Here is a 22,359-nt window from a genome sequence, read left to right on the forward strand (position 1 = left end):
CTTAAACTCCAAACTCTACCATGACCTGGTCTTTATCTCTTCTCACCTACCCAACTTTTGCTTTAAGCTGAATACTTGAAGTTTCCTGCCTCAAAACCTCTGTAATGTCTGTTCCCTCTACCTAGAACTTTTGTTTTGTTTTCTTTCTCCCCACAATCTCTTCCAATTCTCCTACCTAGAACATTTTTACCCCAGCCCCTTCCCCTGATTTTTACCTAACTGGCTCCTTCCAAAGTTTGGATCTCAACTAAATACCTTGCTCCATATAGAGGCTTTCCTTGCCAGCCCTAAAGTGCTACCACCACTTTGCAGCCTCTACTCTCTATAGCCTATCTCCCTGTTTTATCCTCTCCAAGGTACTTATCATCAAGTTTATTGTGTGTATTAGATCACATCCATACCCCTCAACGAGAATCAGTTTTATTAACTTGAATGTATCACCAAAAAAAAAAAAAGATTCTAATTTTTTTCTGTATTTCAAACATATACAGCAGTAGAGAAAATAAAATAATCCTACTTTGTTCATTACTGCAATTTCAACAAGTACAAATTTCATTTATATTTCTATTACTTTCCCACCACCATCTGTCCTATATTATTTGGAAGCAAATCCCAGGCATTTCTTCTCTAAATATACCAATATATATCTCTAAAACAATTCTTCTACAGCACACACTAAACCACTACCACAACGAAAATAATGAAAAATGATTACTTAATATTATCAAATATCAAGTTAGATGTCAAATTTCTCAATTACCACAACCATTATTAAGTGAGTCAAATTAATCATATTTCTTTTTTTGAGACGGAGTCTTGCTCTGTCTCCCAGGCTGGAGTGCAGTGGCGCGATCTTGGCTCACTGCAAGCTCCGCCTCCTGGGTTCACGCTATTCTCCTCCCTCAGCCTCCCGAGTAGCTGGGACTACAGGCGCCCGCCACCACGCCTGGCTAATTTTTTGTATTTTTAGTAGAGACGGGGTTTCACCATGTTAGCCAGGATGGTCTTGATCTCCTGACGTCCTGATCTGCCTGCCTCAGCCTCCCAAAGTGCTGGGATTACAGGCATGAGCCACCACGCCCGGCCCTAAATTAATCATATTTCTTTCTAGTCTCTACCAATACAAAGAGAGAAAAGGAAATTGCAAGTCTGGAGAAGGAAGAAGTGATTTGTTCTTCAAGTTTGCTTCCTGTTCTGTCAGTTTCACCTGAGCCTTGCTTAGTCACTAGAGCAGCACTCATTCAAGTAGCAACAGCTGAAACCAGCCTTATTGTGCCCCTCAGTGACTCCGTTACCAGCCAGTTGGAGGCCTCTCCTCAAAGAGCTGAGCCTGAGCTCCTCTTTCAAATTCAGTAACCCAATACTAGCCAAACAGCACTCCCTTGTCAGAGGTCTGAGATTTGTGAGAACTTAAAATAAGAGCTAAAAATAGGTAATATACTTTATGGTAGCACTTTTTATTCCTCATATAAGCACTTCACAAGGTTAAATTCTTCTACTTAAAATGTAATCCCATTCACAACAACCACAAAAAGAATAAAACACCTAGGAATAAGCTAACCAGGGAGGTGAAAGATTTCTACAATGAGAATTACAAAACACTGCTGAAAGAAATCAGAGATGACACAAAGTAATGGAAAAACATCCCATGCTCATGGATACGAAGAATCAGTATTGTTAAGATGGCCACCCTACCCAAAGCAATTTACAGATTTAATGCTATTCCTAACAAGCTATCAATAGCATTATTTGCAGAATTAGAAAAAAAAATTCTAAAATTCATCTGGAAACAAAAAAGAGCCCAAATAGCCAATACAATCCTAAGCAAAAAGAACAAAGCTGGAGGCATCACAATACCCGACTTCACTATACGACAAGGCTACAGTAACTAAAAGAGCATGGTATTGGTATAAAAACAGACACATGGACCAATGGAGCAGGTCAGAGAACCCCAGAAATAAAGCTGCACACCTACAACCATCTGATCTTTGACAAAGCCAACAAACAAGCAAAGGAGAAAGGACTCCTTATTCAATAAACAGTGCTGAGATAACTGGCTAGCCATATGCAGAAGACTGAAATTGGACCCCTTCTTTTCACCAGATTTAAAAAAAAATAAATCAACTCAAATGGACTAAAGGCTTAAATGTAAAACCTGCAACTATGAAAACCCTAGAAGAAAACCTAGGAAATATCATCTGAACATCAGCCTTGGCAAAGATTTCATGATGAAGACTCCAAAAGCAATTCAAACAAAAACAAAAATTGACAAGTGGGACCTAATCAAACCAAAGAGCTTCTGCACAGCAAAATAAACTATCAACAGAGTAAAAAGACAATCTACAGAATGGGAGAAAATATTTGCAAATTATGCATCCGACAAAAGTCTAATGTCCAGAATCTACAGGGACCTTAAGCAAATCAATAAGCCAAAAAAAAAATGACTGCATTAAAAAGTGGGCAAAGGACATGAACAGACACTTCTCAAAACATGACATACACATAGCAACAAGCATATGAAAAAAATGCTCAATATGACTAATCATTTGAGAAATGTAAATTAAAACCACAATAAGATACCATCTCACACCAGTCAGAATGGCTACTATTAAAAAGCCAAAAATCCACAGATGTTGGTGAGGTTGCAGAGAAAAGGGAACACCCAAACACTGCTGGTGAGAATTTAAATTAGTTCAGCCACTGTGGAAAGCAGTTTGGAGATTTCTCAATGAACTTAAAACAGAACTACCATCCAGACCCAGCAATCCCTTTACTGGGTATATACCCAAAGGACTAGAAATCATTCTACCACAGGGCCAGGCACGGTGGCTCACGCCTGTAATCCCAGCACTTTGGAGGCCAAGGCGGGTGGATTGCTTGGGCTCAGGAGTTCAAGACCAGCCTGGGCAACATGGCAAAACCCTGTCTCTACTAAAAATACAAAAAATTTTAGCTGGGCGTGGTGCCGCACTTGTGTTCGCAGCTACTCGGGAGGCTGAGGTGGGGAGGATCACTTGAGCCTGGAAGGTGGAGGTTGCAGTAAGCTAGGATCACACCACTGCACTCCAACCTGGGTGACAGAGCAAGACTCTTGTCTCTCAAATATAAAAATAAAAATAAAATAAATCATTCTACCATGAAGACACAAGCATGCATATATTCATCACAGCACTATTCACAATAGCAAAGATAAGTAATCAACCCAGATCCCCATCAACAGTTGATTGGATAAAGAAAATGTGGTACATAAACACCATGGAATCCTACACAGCCATAAAAAAGAACAAGGTCATGTCCTTTGCAGCAATATAGATGGAGCTAGAGGCCATTATCCTAAACACATTAATGCAGGAACAGAAAACCAAATACTGCATGTTTTCAGTTATAAGACGGAGCTAAATATTAAGTACACAGGGACGCAAAGAAGGAAACAATAGTCACTGGGCCTACTTAACAGTGGAGGGTGGGAGAAGGGTAAGGATATTATGGGTACTATGCTGATTACCTGGGTAACAAAATTATCTGTACACCAAACCCCCACGACGTGAAATTTACCCATGCAGCAAACCTGCAAATGTACCCCCTGAATCTAAAATAAAAGTTGGAAAGAAAAAAAATAATAATAGCAAGCTTAATATATTTGTTTTGCTCAGGCTAGTATTTAAAAGGTGACACTGACCCCATTGTGAAGCTGGAAGCACAGGAGAAAAAAGTGACCCTGATCGCATTATGAAGTTGGAAACAGAGGAAAAAAAAAAAAAAAGTCAAGAATGGAGGCAAGTGCAAAGTTAGCAACTAATTTCTCAAATCAGAAATCTGAACTTCTCAATGCTTTGCTTTCCTCACCTGTAAAATAGAAATAATAATAATAATAGCAGTGACCCGTCTAGAGCTGTTCTAAAAATTTAATGAGTTAATACATGTAAAGGACTTAGAATAGTACCAGGCTCAAAAAGCACATAAGTGTAATCTCACATTAATATGGCCTGCTTATTCAGAAATACAAATACCTTTCTTCACCCATAATTAATAAAATATTCTAACAGCCAGCTTGTAGTATAAGCAATTTCTGATTTAATCAATCTTTCAAATTATCATGTGACTCAAGATAATAATAAGCTCCCCTATGTACTCCAACTGAAGACACTAACAGTCAATTAGTCATAAAACTGAAAACATTAATAAACTGTATTCTCTGCTATAGTGTTCTATAATTTCACACACAGTATCTTCCCAACTAGAGTATGGCAACAACTAATCTCCTTAACTCTATTCTCTCTTTCTTCTAGTCTGCTCTGTGTACCACAGCCTGATAGTTGATCTTATTAAAATTTTGCTCTCACAATATGAACATATCCCGCTCAAGTTCTCCTGTAGCCGGATACATCAAACCAAAAACCTTCGGGCTTGTTTTTAAGATCCTTCACTATTCTGCTCCCTCAGTTTCACCTACTATTTCCTAACATAAGCCCTCTACCCCAATCAGGTTACTAATTCTCATCTTTGTACTACTGCCCACTCTGCTTTCACAGCCTGAAATAGAACTCTCCTCTTCACCTGTGCATTTCTTATCAGTCCTTCAAGATTCAGTTCAAATCTCACATTCCCTTCACAAAATTACCTGGACCATTCAATCCTCCAGGAATCTCTCAAATATCTGTACTAAGAGTATGACCTAACATTTAACATTTTATTATACTCATTTTTTAATGTTCAAGAATTGTCCTATATAATCTTGTTTTTCTGAGTTAGATTATAAAGTACTCAAGGACAAAATCAGAGTTGTCCAAATCCTGGCAGGGCTGGTAACAGAACAGCTGTATTAACTTAAGCGTTCAAAAGGCCTAGTGCAGTGTCTAACATGTACTAACAAGGTAGTAAATGTATGCTAGCTATACCGGAACATCCAAATTAGAGAATATTCTGTAGACATTAAGAATAACACACCTGTGATGTTTGTAAAGATAGTGATAACAAAAATGTTGTAACAATATCTGTAGAATGATTAAATTTCTGGATAAATACATTTATTTTGTGGGTGGCTTCAAATAATTGTATTCCAAAAATATAAAGTACTAGTATCACTGGATAGTCAGAATCACTATCCAATGAAAATGATTATGAAACAAAAGTGTTTATGAAACAACAAAAAAAAGTAATAACATTTCTCCTTTTAAAAAAAGCTTAAAATGAAATAATAAGACAATGTCAAGTTTAAAGGCAGGTTATAAGAATGTACATAGAATATAATCCCAATGTATAAAAATAAAAATGGAAGAAAATTTGTTAAATTTATAAGTAATATTCTATAGCTGATTTTTGCACGATCCTAGATTTGCTATTTTATTTCAAATTTTCTGAATACTATTCCTAAAACATGGTTTGGAGATGCCCTTGAGTTCCTCGAAGATACTACCAGGAAGGAGGGAAGTATGGAGGGAGAAAACACTTGTAGAAGTTAAACAAGTAATACATGGAGAAAAATTCAAAGGCAATTCCCATCCTTAAGCACCTGTATTCCTACCATCTGTATTACAGAATGAACTAGAGAATCAGAATGCAATAAACTGGTTTTATATTAAAGTGCAGGGCAAAGTACAAACTCAGGGATAACGTTAAGCTATAAACTTCTCCATGATTACACTAGAATCAAACTCTAGCAATTTAGTATCACTGGAGTTCCCCACCTCCACTGCATCTGCCCTCTACCCCCAAACACTCAAATTTATTCATTATATAATTATTTTTGTCATCAAAAGAAATCACTTGGTACAACTTTGTTTAGATCCTATCCTCTAGTTTCTTTTTAATGCATATGGAAATTTTGATTTATTCTACTATATGTTATTTTCACAGTATTTTGTGTTGTTTACTACTCTTGAATATCTGCCTCCGAACAAGAAAATCCTTTTAATGATTTCAAATTAGGCAGACAAAACTGTTTTCTTTCCAAAACCTGTGAGAGTTGTTGCATAAACAGATATGGACAGAGGAAGGAAGTACCCAGTCAACAATACTGAACAGCAGAGTAAAGTCTGAATTCTTTGGCATGGCATTAAAATCCAACACAATTGGTCCATATCAATCCTCTTTAACTGTTCTCCATTCGCTCCCCATCATGAATTTTCTGAACATCACCATTTCCTCTGTTAGAACATATCCTGCTTATTTCCAACAATGATAACCAATGTGTGGGCACTGGCACCCAAACAGACCTGGAGTCAAAGCCAAGTTCTGCCAGGATGGCCTTTGGGCAAGTCATAACTTCTTTGAGGCTCAACTTCCTCATCTTGTAAAATGATAAATATAAAAACCTACCTCATGAGTTAATGTGAAGATTAGATGTAACCCATGGAAAGCCCTCTGTGCAGTTCTGGACATACAGCAGGCATGCAATATAAAGTTATTATTTCTATTACTTCCCAGTTCTGTGCCTTTGCACGTGCTATTTGCTCTACCTGAAATGTTACCCTGTTCCCCTCTTCACTTGGAGAATCTTTCTTACCAACTGAGACCTAAAGCATGATACCACCTCATGTTATGTAAAGCCTTTATTGACTTCCTTAATTAATGGCTCCCTTTAGGGTTTTTTTTTTTTTTTTTTTTTTGGCGGGGGTGGGAGGCACAGGATGGTGGTTAGAGACAAGGTCTCACTCTGTCACCCAGGCTGAAGTGCAGTGGCATTATCATAGCTAACGGCAGCCTAAAATTCCTGGGCACAAGCAATCCTCCTGCCTAAATCTCCCAATCTGCTGAGATTACAGGTGAAAGCCACTGTGCCCGGCCCATGGCCCCCTTTTCTGTGCTAGTTCAGTACTTTGCTCTTTTCTCCATCATAGTTGTTATTATACTAAACTCTAATTATTTATCTCTTTCCCTGAAAGATTAGAAGTTCCTTAAAGACTGGTGAATATTTTCTATCACACAGCACTGAGCCTGGGGCACACAACAGGCATTCAAATGTTTCTGAAGAAACATTTACATATAGATTCTTATAAAAGAATCTATAAAAAATGCTGCAGCATATGAGAGGAGTGACAGGGCAAATGCTACAGAGAGGACAAATGGAATGAAAGAAGCTGTCACATTTGGCAATTAAGAGGTCACAAGTTTGGTGACACTGGTACAAAAAAAAGGTCACAGGCAACCTTAGAGAGATGAATTTCAATACAGTAGTAAGAAATGAACAGTCAGCAGGTGAAAATGTTGCCTTTAAGAAACTGACCAATTATGGAGAAAAAACAGTAAGCTGAAGGTAAAGCAAAATTAAGGGAACATTTCTGCATGACAAGATGAACCAGGAGGTAGAGGCTGAGTATTTAAGTAAGAGGTAACAAAACAAAATCCCTGATACGGCGGTAGTATTAGCCTGGTGGGGCCAGGAGCAGTGGGGGATATGCTAGACTCAGCTAGAGGAAAAAGGTTGAGGTTGAAATGCAACTTAAGTTTTGAGGTAAAAGCTTTCTGGAAAGACTACATTAATGTTTTGTTTTTTGTAATGGGCTAGATGATCTCTAAACACTTTTCCAGCTCAAAACATCCAGTTATGTAATTTTTAATGCCAATGAAATATCTCTGAAATCTATTCTTTCTTTCCTTTTCTACCACCATTGCCCTAGCGATCATTATTAGTATACTCTTATATGAGTACTCCCATTTCTCTGCTTCCTATACCTTTCCTCTATGTCATTACTTGGATTGATCTTCCCAAGCCATTGTTTTCTATGTTTTTACAACGTTTTACATATTTTAGACAGATTGATGGGGATACAGATATCTATGTATGGGTAGACATATATGCACTATAACATTTGTTTAGAAAAACATGGATTTGTCCCAATGCCACTGATATGAACACATGTTAGGCAACAAGTTGAGAATAACACTAATTTTGTGTTTGCTTATGTTCAAATGCAAGAAATGCTCAGCAGGCACAGATAACTGCAACCCAGTCACGTAGAAATACATGCATACACACCTCAAACATCTGCCAGTTACGTCAGTTCACTGCATACGTTATGAGCTACACCCATCCACATCTGGTGTAACACTCTCACTCCAATTTCAGATAACCTTCCTCCTACCATTTTACAGTAATTCACAAGCTGGGATCCTTCTAACACTTTTTGAAAAGTTTAGGCATTTTTCAAAGTAAAGTGTCATATTTGTTGTAGTATTTATGTACTTATTAAGCATTTAACATGTGTGAAACTGCTAGTTTTTATTAGGTTTCTATCTTTTTAAATGCCATTGACAAAGTTTTTGAGTGTTATGCCCCAAACTCCATTTTCACATATGCCCTACAGTTTTTACTGCACAATTTTGCATACCATGATGAGTTTCAGGAACTTATTTCAGCTACAGCATACATATATTTATAATTACTCCAGCTCCAACCACCAACTTCCCAGTGAAATCAAAGGTTATAGAGGTTTAAAAAAAGAAAAAACCTCTGGTCATCCTTCACAATTATCTGAACCTATGAGACTCTTTCAATGGCACAAACACTTTTCCTGAGCAATGTTTCAGGAAACACAATATATGAAAAGAAAAAAATAGACCAGGTGGAGTGGCTCACACCTGTAATCCCAACAACACTTTGAGAGGCCAAGGTGAGAGAAGCATTTGCGTGTAGGAGTTCAAGACCAGCAACATACTGAGACCCCATCTCTACAAACAAATTAAAAAATTAGCCCGATGTGGTGGTGCAAGCCTGCAGTCCCAGCTACTCAGGAGGCTCACGTGAGAGGATCTCTTGAACTCAGGAGGTTGAGTCTGCAGTGAGCCATGATCGTGCCACTGCACTGAGCCTGGGTGACAGAGATCCTGTCTCAGAAAAAAGGAGAAGAGGGGAGGGGAGGGGAGGGGAGAGGAGGGGAGGAAAGGAAAGGAAAGGGCTATTTATCCAAGACTATTTATGGGCTAATCAAAAAGCCACATAATAAGGCAGATAAGCAGTAAGGTCCTTTCCCAATGAAGTAATGGTTAAGTATTTTAATATCAAACAGCACAAAACACATGCATCCAACTGGACATGGTGGCTCATGCCTGTACTCTCAGCTGCTTGGTAGGCTGAGGCAAGAGGATCACTTGAGCTCAGGAGTTTGAGGCTGAGTGATCACACCATAGTACTGCAGCCTGAGGAACAAGCAAGATCCCTGTCTCTAAAAAACATACAACAAAAGATACACATCCACCCCTATTTTTGAAGTTATAGAATAACATCATAAAAATACTCATGATGAGTGGTTAAGTATACACACAAATCGATAGCGTGGTTCCATTTCTCAAGTAGATTCACAGAAATAAGAATAGAAACACAAATATTAATATGTATAAGATAACAGGTTTTTCTACCTTTCCTTGGATTTATTTCCATGAGAGAACTACAGTGAACACACTGCCTTTTTAACACATTAATTCTACTAGCAGAAAAAAATTAGGATTACATAAATTTGATTTGCATCAACTTTTGCTTACATTATAGGATATGGAGAAGTCTTTCAAGAATTTGAAACCTAAAAGTAACTTCTTTGATTATTTCAGCTAATATAATCGTACTTTTTATTCCTATTCCTCAAGCACCATCTTCTGAATGTTAACTCTGTTCTGAGATTTACATTCTTTTTAAATACTACTAAAAATATTCTGGAAAAAACTCCAAAATAATAGAAAATCAATTGATACTTTATGTAACCTGCAAATTCTAAAATATTAAGTAGTTTGCTTACATGACCATAGATAAGCTTAGTCTGAAAGATGTCTTTTTAAGTTAATTTCATCCGTTTCAGTTCTGTATTTCAAACTGTATATTATTATGTTTATTTATCCTATTCTCTTAGTCCCCCTAGAGTTTTGTTTTGTTTGGGTTTTTCTGAGCCAGGGTCTCACTTTGTCACCCAGGCTGTAGTGTAGTTGAGCAGTCACGGCTCACTGCAGGCTCGACCTCCTGGGCTCAATTGATTCTCCCACCTTAGCTTCTCAAAGTGGTAGCATTAGAGGTGTGAGCTATGGCACCTGGCCCCACAGAATTTATTATGAAGAGCCTGAAAACAAAGTTTCAGCTGCCACAGAACTGTAATCCACAATATAAATTCTCTCCTATCTGTTCACTTCAGCAAAACCTAACAAAATATTAATTTTCAGAATACAACTGCCCTATTTCTTCAACTACTTAAAATAAATGAGACTATCATTGAAAAATACACTGTGACCCACAAAATTTTGCTGGACAAAATCTCCAAAAACTATCACAGAATAAACATTTTACTAGTCAACTGACACGCTAAGATTTGAACTTGCTGGAGCTCTTTCTACCTTTGAAGTGTGTGATTTTGCTGCTTTTAGAATTTAAATATTCCTACAATGTCGTTCAGCCATGGTGCCCTGTGTATTTTTACATAGCCTAAGGAGAATGTAACAGGTGGCTGAGGCTCAATTCTACACATGTAGGTATATGGCTATAACACATTTGCCTAAGATCTAAACAGAAAGTTGACTCAGCAGTTAACCAAATATGTTCAAAATCAATTGCCAGTCAAGGATGCCTATAGGTCTAACATGTTAAGATTTGTAATCAATGGGAAAAATGTTTGCACTTGATAGTAGTTTGATAAGATGGCAAACACAATGCTTTAAAAGTTTGAGTTGCTAATTATCAAATACATTTATAAACACAAGTATATGCTTTCACTTAAAGATATGTAAAAATTAAAAATGAGTGAAAGTAAAGTTCTAATTACGCATTAACTATTTGAGGTGTTTCTGTAGTCTACACTTGTCTAAATTCTGGAAAAGAGGCAAAGCAGACAGAGCATTTTGCACTAAGTATGTGACATTACATAAATGTTTAAAGTACTTTGAATTTCCAAGTAGCTCAACCTGTCTGTTAAAATATGCACAGTTTTAAATTGGAAGAAAAAAATGAAAATGTTTAACAACCTCATAGGAAATTAACCTATACAGTAACTACAATTTCTGATTTGGGCATTTTTATAACATTTTCACAAACATCATTTTATTTAATTCATGTAACAATCCTGTTAGATAACCAGCATTCATTTCATTTGACGGATCAGTAAACTAGTACAGGGTATTTAAGTTAGTTCTTCCCAAACTTTAGTGTGTACCAAAATCACTCAAGTTAAAATGCAGACTCTCAGATAACATCCCTAACCCAGACTGGGGTGGATCCCAGAAATCTGATTTTAAATAAATGGCAAAAGTGATACTGGTAGAGATGGTCCCCCAAGAAATATCTTTTAGGACACTGATTCTAGTACTGTAACTAAAGTGGTAAGCAGTGGAAACTCCTTTTTTTTTTTACTCTGAATCAATGTTCCCAAATGTTTAGATGACAGAGCTTTGCAGATCTCCATGAAAGATATGTAAAAATTTTATTAAGGTGAAAGTATTACACTCAGTTAAATTGTTAGGTTTTTGCAAAAGTAATCCAACTATTAGGCTGGTGCCATTACTTTCAATGGCAAAAACTGTGATTACTTTTGCACCAACCTAATAAATACCTATTATACTAAACTCCACTGCAAACAAATGGTAGTAGGTGCCCAAGTTTTAAGAAACTTAAAATTGAGGAGATCCTACCATAATTTCATTTTCTCTGTAAAGTGGGAAAGGCTGATATTAAATTATTTTAAGTTAATGGCTTCTCATAATTTGAATACCATATCACTTTACTGAAAGGAAAGCTAAAATTTAGGGACCAGAGGTTCTAAGAACATAATGAAAAATAAAGATGAAAATATAAAAGCACTTAAGAGCACACCGTGTGAATACTAAAAAACCACTGAACTGTACACTTTAAAAGGGTAAATTTTATTGTATGAGAATTATATCTCAATTTTTAAAAAAGGAAAAAAAAGCACTGAGAAAATGTCAAACCCTAATATTTGCCAATAATTTTATACTTATAAAACATTATATCAACCTTGCTATTAAATGGCATAATTATTTTCTGGCACACATCATAGGTGCTAAAAAAAAAAATGCAGAAATAATAAATAGCATAGATAGGCTTGGTACGGTGGCTCCCACCTGTAATCCAAGCACTTTGGGAGGCTGAGGCGGGTAGATCACTTGAGGCTGGAAGTTTGAGAGCAGCCTGGCCAACATGGCGAAACACCATCTCTACTAAAAAGACAAAAATTAGCCAGGCATAGTGGTGCACACCTGCAGTCCCAGCTACTTGGGAGACTGACGCAGGAGAATTGCTTGAACCCGGGAGGTGGAGGCTGCAGTGAGCTGAGATCACACCACATGCCACTGTACTCCAGCCTGGGCAACAGAGCAAGACTCCATCTCAAAAAAAAAAAAAAAGAGAAAGAAAGAAAGAAAGAAAATAGTATAAACAGGCCACTAGCTTGATAATGATTTTAAATAAGAATTTTAATGCCAGTGTTTACATATTCATTTGTTCTCAAAATTTTCCATTAAAGTCTCACTTCATCTATCTTCTATAAATAGGGCTATTTTTAAATTCTATAGTCATATACTAACAATTTAACACTAAAATATTCTTTGTATTTCTTAAACTAGGTATACAGTATGTAATACACTGAAGTGTAGTCAGATAGTTTATTATGCACAAGACTGTGAGTGCAAACTATCTCTAATCTACTTCTCACTACATGTATGACCTGAAGCAAGTAACATACCTTCTCTTCCCCATTTTCCCATAGGGCTGTGGTGAGAATTAAATGCACTAATGTATGTCAAGTGCTTAGAACAGTGCCTGGCACTTAATAAGCACACCATAAATGTCATCTACTTTAATTATGTAATTATTATTTTTATGAGAAATGGCATCCCAGCTCAGACAACTCAGTACAAATCCTGATAATATTAAAATTTCAATTTACTTTACCAGTGAGCTCAAACATTTAGGAAAGCTGGGCTAATATCAGCCCAGGTTTTACACTAAACAGTCTCAGTGTTTACACTATATCTACCCCATTCACAAATCAAATTTTCTCCAACTCTGAGTCATTATTAGTTTCTCTCCTGACTCATCACACAGAAAGGTAGACAGTCTGGAGCATAATGGGAATAACAAAAGGCATTTCTTAATCCACCTGGATTTATAAAGTTTACTAAGTGGAACTTGTCCTATATATAATGTTCAATAAACATACTAAATAATTATGACCTAACCTGTGTTCACTTAAAAGTGCTTTCTATATGTTAAATGCTCCTTTATCTTCCCTTTCACCAACACGAGTTCAAACTATGGAGTAGGTGTCATGACCCCATCTTGATAGAAAAACAATATATCACTTAAGTAAAATCAAAGATTCACATTTTCTGACCACTAGCCAAAAATAAATTTACGTTTTGCCGAGAGCCTGGTGTTCAAAATTTTGCCACTCTATAGGTTAGAGCGTCAGAGGCAATCTCTGAGTCCACAAATTTGACCTGAAATTCTATTCAATTCCATACCTTTACTGTTTTCCTCATTCAGATGTTTAAATTACTTAAGATAATCTTTAATAAAAAGTTATGTAAAAATCTAGGGAAATATGCTGAATAATGAAAAGTAGGTTAATTTTTAAAAACTTCCCTTTCCCTAGATATATACATACACACAAAATACACAAAAATGTTTAAAATATTGCTCTATCAGTTACTTTCTATGTGATCTTGAATCATTTAAGCTCTAAGTCTTCATTTTCTCCTCTGGAAATAGGGATAAACAGTGTAACTACCACATGAGATTGCTGTGAACTTCAGTACATAAAGCACTTTAGCCAACCACTAAAGCTAAACCACTTTAGCCAACCACTATGTTAAAACAGAAGTTTTAAATACTGTATATGTTAACTTTTATATTTAAACCAAAACTTCAGTGCCACCTCTACCTATTCAAAGATTACATTTTCTATGGCAACCATCTCCATTAACCCATTCACACAACCCTACTCAATGGCAGTTAACTTCACAAACCCCCTGAAAAGAAGTATGTAACTGTCTAGGAAGCTTTCTTCAACTATCACTCCTCCTCCCTGGGTTAGGTACCCTGCTCAGGCACTAAGCTATACTTAACTACTCTACTTTTCACATTTCCTTATATTACCTGAGAGCACCTTGTGGGCAAGGCTTATGTCCTATTCATTTCTATACCCAGACTGCAGTCCAACAGTTGTTATCACTGACTCACATTTGAATCAAATGGGGAACTTATAAAAATATTAATGCCTGGGATCCATCCCAGACCCATTCAATATTACAGGGTGGGGTGAAGGGACAAAGAGGGCACGGAATTGAATTAGCATGAGCAAACATTTTTTTAAAGATCCTAACATGCTATCAATGTGCTGCTCAAGTTAAGAACCACTGCATGCCAGTACTTAATATACTATACAAACAATTATGTATACATGTACATATGTGAGAACATATGTGAAAATATACAGGTACTGAAAAGTTTAAGACTCAGGTCAAGATTCTCATCCTCAATAGCTTCTCCCAGCCCAATCATCTCCCCTTTTTAAACACACACTATTTCCAATAAATAGTTACATGCTTCATTAAGATGGCTTTTAAACTGTTAACTCAGTACTTAAATTTTTCATGTAATTATGCCTTATCCTTCTTCCTAGATTATAGCCTTGCTCCTTGAGAATATACACTGCCGTGTTCTTATTTTCTCCACTGCTTAAGGATAGTGTCTTTAACAGGTATGTAATACACATTTGACTGATCTGATAAACACACACAAAAATTACTGGCAAGAAGTATGCCACGTCCAAATTACCCAGTTCAGGTGAATTACTACCAAAAAATAGAAAATGTAAAAATTTAGAAAAAAGGATATTTTTCTTAAATCTCTTAGTAAATTTTATCTCATTAAAGAAGCTCTGGATAGTTCGACTTTAGCCATCACATGCAGTAACCACCCACTTTCCTACCTCCCAAATAGCTAGTTTCGGTTTTTGACCTGGTTCCTTGCCTATAACTATCTTCTAGTCAATTCTGGTATCTTTAGCTGCTGTCAGGTACCTTTATAACAGTATTATATATACACTCTATAACCAGTAAAGTGAGGTAATGAAAGTCACAATAAATGTATCACACAGATGTTTCATAAGTACTTCCTTGAAGGAACTTAATGTTTATCCACCATTAAAACCAGATCTCTACATATGAACTACATGTTAATCTACTAATACAAACTTGGTTGGGAATCATGTCTGAAAATAAGAGTCTTACTCGACATTAGATAAAATAAAGTCTACTTTTGAATATAAAGAGATTGGTCATTTTCATCTTTTTACTTATTTTCATACCCGAAAAATTTGCAAAATATGTATGACTTTTTAAAACAGGGGTGCTAAATTAAATATTACACAAGAAACTCCACAGCAACTGGTATTCTCAATGTTGAAACTACCAGGAGAAATGGCACAATTCTAAAAAAGCAACAATATAAACACATGAAAATGGCTCAGCTTTAAAGTTTTGCATCATATATTTTACCACTATTAAAATAATCTGAAATACATAAGTTGTTTTGAAAAATAAGAAAATACGAGGAGGAGGCGCTCAAGAAGTATGTCTGTTAATTAGATACTGTAGTGAAGCATTACTGTTTTGTTGGGTCCTGCAGCTTGAAATGCACAGAGCCATAGTTACCACTAAAAGAAAGCAGTCCTCAATTCCCTATTCAATAAAAAGGTTCAAATTCCACAGACAAAAAAAAAGGTACCCTTGGTTTGTTTGTTTTTAAGGAAGATTAAATTTAGGAGTTGCCAACACCCAAACGAAAAACATTCCAGAGTATTAGACTCCATTGTAGTGGGAAGTCATCTACATTCTCAGCACTATGTTCTCTTACTCAAAGCAGGGGTATTAACAAAAGATGTTTCTTAGGATCTCACAAGATACACTCTACTTACTTCCCCCAGTAAACATTACCCTTGTTTAAAAAAAAAAAAAGTACTTGAAAAATAATTTTAGCACATGCAGCCAGAAAAAAAGTGAAGTTTAACATCTGCCAAGATATTTCCCAAAATAAGACCGCTGTCAGATGAACAATGAGGAAAAGATTGAAAATGACAAATTCTTTTATTTGGATCATCAGCTACTTTTAAAAATCAAGTTGAGGAATGTAGCTTTTCCAAAGCCTTGTCTTCAATTTCCCCTTAATCTTCATATTTTTAACTAAAAAAAAAAAAAAAAAAAAACCTAGAAATTTGATTACCACTCTTACGAATTCCTTCTAAAGCAATTTAATGAATAACAGATCTTTTGTGCAAGTAGCAAACCGCAGAGGACAGTTTTGCTGGCTGATAAAAATCTCTGAAACGCTCATATAAATACATCCTACAAAGACACACTATGATTTAACAGGTATGGAAATCATAATACTAAAAATTTAGGTATATTTAATATACACCCTAACTTATTGCAAATGCTTCTACTTAAACCACAATTAAAGTTGAGTAAAATTAGAAAGCCAGGAGAAGAAAAAGTGAAAGCTAAAGAGTCAATGAGAAAAAGATGCAACTATTTTAGGTGAAACAAGGTAGTTGAACCACTTCCTCAAATCCATGAGCTACTATCAAAGTAACCAAAACTTGAGATTGTTTTGTCTTGTTTCTGGTAGAAGGAGGTGTGATTATACACTTAGTAAAAATGTTTTACCAGTCACTCTAATGGAAGATGCTGCTACCTGTAACAACGTTTCGAAAATGCTCAAAACTGCAAACAACCCAAAACAAACAAAAACCCTACCACATGTTTTTCAGACACAGTACTCAAAAAGAGATCGTCTTAGCGAACAGAATTGTGGGTTACTAAATCATCCCTATTGTCCTAAATATCACTCAGAAAAACACTGTGTGTGTGTTTAGGAGCACAACTTATAAACAGTTGATTTATATATAAAATAGTGCACGTATTCATTTGGATATACTCATCTTGAGCTCACTGTAAGATAAAGCTGTCTTGCATATTGCTAAGGCAACATTTTCTTTACAGATGTTATTAAACATTGGTAAGAAAGGAGAAATAAACTGGTAACTTCACACGGGCACGTGAGACCCTAGAGAATGTCGTCACCATTAATCAATTTTTCTAACTGATCAAGCATAAACAGCCAAGTCCAGGTGGCCAAGTCAGCCAAGTCCAGGTGGGCAAGTCCTGGAGCCATAAGTTGTCTTTCTACCACGGTAAAAAAGGATCCTGGATCTGAGACCTGGCCAGGAAGCCTGAAAAGCACGTGTCCTACTCTGAGTTTGGGGAACTTCCCAGGAAGCATTTGTTCAGAGTAAAACTCCATCACCCCCTGCCTGCCTAACTCGGTGAAGGGACAAGTACGAGCCAGGGGAGGTAAACTCTGGGCCCCGGGTAGCTCCCAGGAGGAAGACACCGGGAGGCAGCTGCCCGCCCCGGCCCGGTCCGGCTGCGGCCCCCGCCCGGCTCACCTCTGCGGCAGGGATGTTGACCACGCCGGTGGAGCGCCGCTTCTCCCGCAGCTTCCTCTTCTCGATCTGCCCCTTGCCTTTCCTGGCACTGGGGCCCGAGCTCTTGCCCTTCTCCGGGAGGCCGTCCGGCTCCTCCTCGTCACGCCGGGGCGGCGGTGCAGCCGAGGCAGAGGCGGCTGGGGGCTCGTCCTCCGACCGCCGCGGGCCGGGGGCCGCCCGCGTCAGCATGGCGGAGCCGACCGCGCAGTTCACGCCCCCGGGACCGGGGACGGCAGGTGCGGCCGGCGCGCCGCCCGGGAGGTTGTTGTTGAGCTCGTTGGCAGCGGCGGCCGCCGGGGTGCCCAGAGCCCCCGCGGGGGGCTTCCCAGCGGCGTCGCTGCTGCCCCCTCCCGGGGGGGCCGGGCCCGGGGGGTTCTGCTTGGCGCGCATCTTCTCGCGTTTCGCCTTCCACTCCTCCAGGAAGTCTGTGGTGCTGCCGCCGAGGCCGCTGCTGGTCCGGTAGCCACCGGTCGCCATATTCCCAAAGGGGCCGGTCGGGCTCTCACCTCAGGCCGCCCACCAGGGCTCCGGCCGCTGCCTCCTCTTCCTTCCTGCGGCCCCGAGGATGCCAGGAGACGACCTCCAGGAGAGGGACGGCCGCCGCTCCCACAGCAGCCGGCGGGGCTGAGGTGAAAGACAAAAGGGGGCGGGTAAGGGAAGCGTAAGATCCCCGCCCGACCCGAGGGTCTGCCCCCGGGCTGCGCCCCTTGGAGTCCTCGAGCGCGCCCACCAGTCACTACCGGCCAGCAGCCGCCGGGTCCCCACCCTGCAAAGTTTCTCCCACGCACCTACAGTACGGACCCCGACGATCGCCGCCCCTAGAAGGGAGGAGAGAGGACTGACCCCACCCCCAAGTCGGCCCGCCCGCCCCATCCCCACCAAGGTCCGCGCCGGCGGCGGTCGAGATACTAGGGCCAGACCCGCCACCTGTCGGCTCGTCGTATCGCCTGCTCCGCGCTCTGGCCACCGCCGGTCCGAGGTCCCCGTCAGCTACAACCCCACTCCCAAGGCGAGGCGCGGAGCTCCTAGCCGGTTCGCAGAGGAGGCGGGGACCCAGCTGTCCCGCCGAGCGTGGAAAGGACCGGGTGTGAGCGAGCGCCTTACCTCGGAGGAGCTTGTAGGGGACGAGGCGTAGGGCTGGGATCCGGCTCCCAGGTGTGCCGAAGCTGGCGCGCGCTCTTCCGCCGCGCGGAAAGTGCCGCGGCAAACTCGCGGTGCGGAGCTCCAGGCAATCCCAGGACAGGAGGGAGGGAGAAGAAGGAGGGAGGGAGGGAGGGAGGGAGCCAGGGGCGGGAAGGGAGCCGAGCGGCGCCGAAGCACGAGCGGAAAAGGCCGAGGCGGCGCGCGAGGGGCGCGGCGCGCGGTGGGAAGGGTCGTGGCCGCTGACGCCCCGCCCCCGGCGCTCAGGTGCGCGGCGTCGCGTCCGGCCCGCCGCCGCAGCCTGCCCTGCGCCAGCCGTCCTCTGCCCCGCACCCGCGGCAGACCACACCGCGCCCGCCGCGCTCCGCCCGCGGCCGGCGAGTTGGACCGCACATTCCTGGGCTAGCAGCCTCGCGGCGTCCGGCCTCCCGGCGCCTCCGACTCCGGGGCGGGAACGGCACTCCACGCCCTTCTTGCTTGTCTTCTCCGCCTCTCTCTTCTCCCACCACTCTTCCTTTTAAGTACAAGACCGTATTATTTGAGAGAAAGTCTCGAACGCTGCTGGCTAAGGGGAAAAGTGCGATAACTTGTGATGATTCAGGGAATGACTAGACAGGATGGGAAAATACCCACGTGTCTCTTTTCCTAGTCGCTGCTCCCTTTTCAGATGTACTAGGGCAGCGGGCAGGAGAATAGAAAGACCTGAGACAAACCCAGCACCCTCCTTCTAAGAAAACTGCGGTGTCCTGGTGAAAACGGTTGGCTAAGAGGAAGGACTTACTAGTATCTTAGGGTTGCGGGAGAAAAAAACTCAGTTCGACAGTTTATTGTATTGGCGATTCCAGTCTTGGAGTTTTCCCCTTAACCCTATCTCTGCCTCTCCTCTTTACAGAGAATGAATTTAGCAGCAAAGCTCCCTACCAAAGTACTAACGCTGCACTGATGCTAATTTGAGATGAGCTGGGGCAGTGATTGTCTCTATTTTTTCATTATTAACATGCCAGAGGCTTATCCTCTGATGCAAGTCATCTGAAATTTCTGGATCAGAGCGGGGTGGGCTGTCACTGACGCACCTAAGACTGACCTTTCTATATCCAGGTAATGTCAGGGCACATCATTGTGGGAGGCTACAAATGCCAGGTCTCCATTTTGTAAAAAAGTAGGAGAGCCCTAAGTCACGCTCTTACCTAACATAAACCTTTCTTCCTACTTAATATTCCTGTTTTGCCCAGGTAGCACATGGTGAGTGAGCAATCAGTGTTTGCCTGCCACAGAACTGGGAACAGAAGAAAGTGATTCACATGCTCTATATTTCTCAGGGACAGTTTTGGTCTTTGGTCTGGCTGTTGTGGGAAACGTATGGCGAGAGCTCTGGAAAAATCCTTAGAAAATTAAAAGCTTTTCTTGGGAATAGGTCTAAAAGGCTGAGCGGCTGTTTACCTAAGCTAGTACCAACCCCAGTGTGCCACCTGAAGTTTCTCAATTACATATTCATTAGTTTGTTTTCTGAGTTTTAAGGAGAGTAAGGGAGGCTGGGACATTAAACGTATTCACATTCATATGCTTTGTAACTTATCAGAGGACTTTTCTCCTGGAAGGGCTGCAGGATATAGTGGAAAGAGGGTATAGTCAGCTAGCTGAGAGATCTTGGGCATGTTTACATTATCTGGTACTCAGCTTTCTGTACTATAAAATCAGCAAAAATTACATTTTTTTTTTTTTGAGGCGGAGTCTCGCTCTGTCGCCAGGCTGGAGTGCAGTGGCGGGATCTCAGCTCACTGCAACCTCCGCCTCCTGAGTTCAAGCGATTCTCCTGCTCTCAGCCTCCCAATTACATTATATTTAAGCTGTCTTAAGAACTGACACTGCACATAAAATGTGCTTGATTCGAGGAAGGCACTCAGTAAACATAGTCCCTTCTAGGGGCTTAAAGTCCTTGGTCTCTAAGAAGTGTATGGGAGAAGAGGAAATTAAAACAGATGGGGTATTGAATATACAATATCAGCCTAAAAACGATAGACTTTGAGTGAACTAGGATAACACGCCACATAAATTTATCACTGCATGGCTTAGACCAGTTCTCTTAGTATTAATAGGTTCTGAGTCAGGAATTTTGGCTGCTACTGACTTGTGTGGCTTTGGGCAAGTTGCTTAACTTTTGTGCCTCTGTTTACTTACATATAAAATGGGGATAATAATACTTCCTACATCGTGAGAGTGTTGTGAAAGTGCCTGCAGTCCTTAGATAAAAGGTGGTATGTGAGTACCAGAGTAGGTATTATTAGTCTATAAAGTGCCCTAGGAACCATGGATGAAAGAGATTATTGAGGTACAAAGCTCTGTGTTTTGTTATTATTATCATTTATTATACCTTTTGTCTTTACCATTCTCAATGTTCCCGAAGATATATTTCACAGCCAGACTGCTTCCAACATTGCACTGAGGTATTTAGCTGAGTCAGTCCTAAATTGCAAGATGTTTGCATATCATCAATCTTTATGTATAGCGTTCTGATGAAATAATCCTCAAAGACTTGGAGCTTGGTTTCTCAACCTCAGCACTGTTACATTTGGGGCTGGATAATTCTTTGCTGTCCTGCCCATTGTAGGTTGTTTAGCAGCATCGTTGGCTTCTACCTATTAGATACCAATAAGAAACCCCCACCTGTATTGTGACATTGCCACATGGTCCCTGGGATAAAATTCTTCCCCGGTTGAGCACCTCTGAGTTAGCCTAAAATAACCAATTTTTAGCGGCTCACTTGCCCTTAATAATAAAATGAAATATGATGATAATGCTGACAAAAACAGATTCATTTTAATATGTCAGAGTGAAACCTAGATGTTAGTCTTAATGATTTTGAGGAAGTGTATTATTATATGTATGGATAGCTAGTATATTGGGAAGTAGCCATTTTGCCTTCAATGCAGGTATTTCTGGAACATATGCAATTCATCCTCTAACATCAAAATATTATATGTGCATAGGATTAAAAAATTACATACTTTAGTTCTGCAAGGATTATAACAAAAAACAGCAATCCCCTCTCTACCTTATCCATTCTGAAAACCCTACCCACAACTTTGAACTTTTTAACTGTTTCCATTAATAGAGATCTTCATATTTATTTTTTATGTGCATATCTGCTATTGTACATCTTGATTTTTCCATTTTTAGATATAGAAGAGGATTTAGCTCTAATACACTAATAACACATATACTTTTCTTTTCTTTTCTTTTTTTTTTTTTTTTTGAGATGGAGTCTCGCTCTGTCTCCCAGGCTGGAGTGCAGTGGCGCGATCTCGGCTCACTGCAAGCTCCGCCTCCCGGGTTCACGCCATTCTCCTGCCTCAGCCTCCTGAGTAGCTGGGACTACAGGTGGCTGCCACCACGCCCGGCTAATTTTTTTTTTTTTTTTTTTTTTTTTTTGCATTTTTAGTAGAGACGGGGTTTCACTGTGTTAGCCAGGATGATCTCAATCTCCTGACCTCGTGATCCACCTGCCTCGGCCTCCCAAAGTTCTGGGATTACAGGCATGAGCCACCATGCCCGGCCACACATATACTTTTCATACTCCTACACGCCCATAGTATTATGACTGTACAAATACTGTTCATAGCTGAGTCATGTGGTGTACTATGATTGCATTTCTTTTTTTTACAACTGTTTTTCCTTGTTGCACAACTATACCTTTTGTCTTTACCATTTTTCTGCAGTTAAAACTTGCCTCTTTTTTTTT

General features: G+C 40.0%; 1 protein-coding gene across 3 annotated transcripts in view; it reads right to left on the reverse strand.

Moving 5' to 3' along the window:
* The window catches only part of PAWR (pro-apoptotic WT1 regulator), a 109,305-nt gene extending 91,022 nt beyond the window's left edge, over positions 1-18,283 (reverse strand). For 2 of the 3 annotated variants that reach the window (XM_055095936.2, XM_063593560.1), the window contains exon 1: positions 17,442-18,283. In XM_055095936.2, the coding sequence (XP_054951911.1) occupies positions 17,442-17,957 (516 nt within the window). In that variant the 5' untranslated portion in view covers positions 17,958-18,283. The remainder of the gene's footprint in view (positions 1-17,441) is intronic. The other variant, XM_024931023.4, reaches the window with a different exon arrangement.
* Between the last annotated feature and the right edge of the window lie 4,076 nt (positions 18,284-22,359).

This window comes from Pan paniscus, chromosome 10 (assembly GCF_029289425.2).
Source record: "Pan paniscus chromosome 10, NHGRI_mPanPan1-v2.0_pri, whole genome shotgun sequence".
Taxonomy (NCBI): Eukaryota; Metazoa; Chordata; class Mammalia; order Primates; family Hominidae; genus Pan; species Pan paniscus.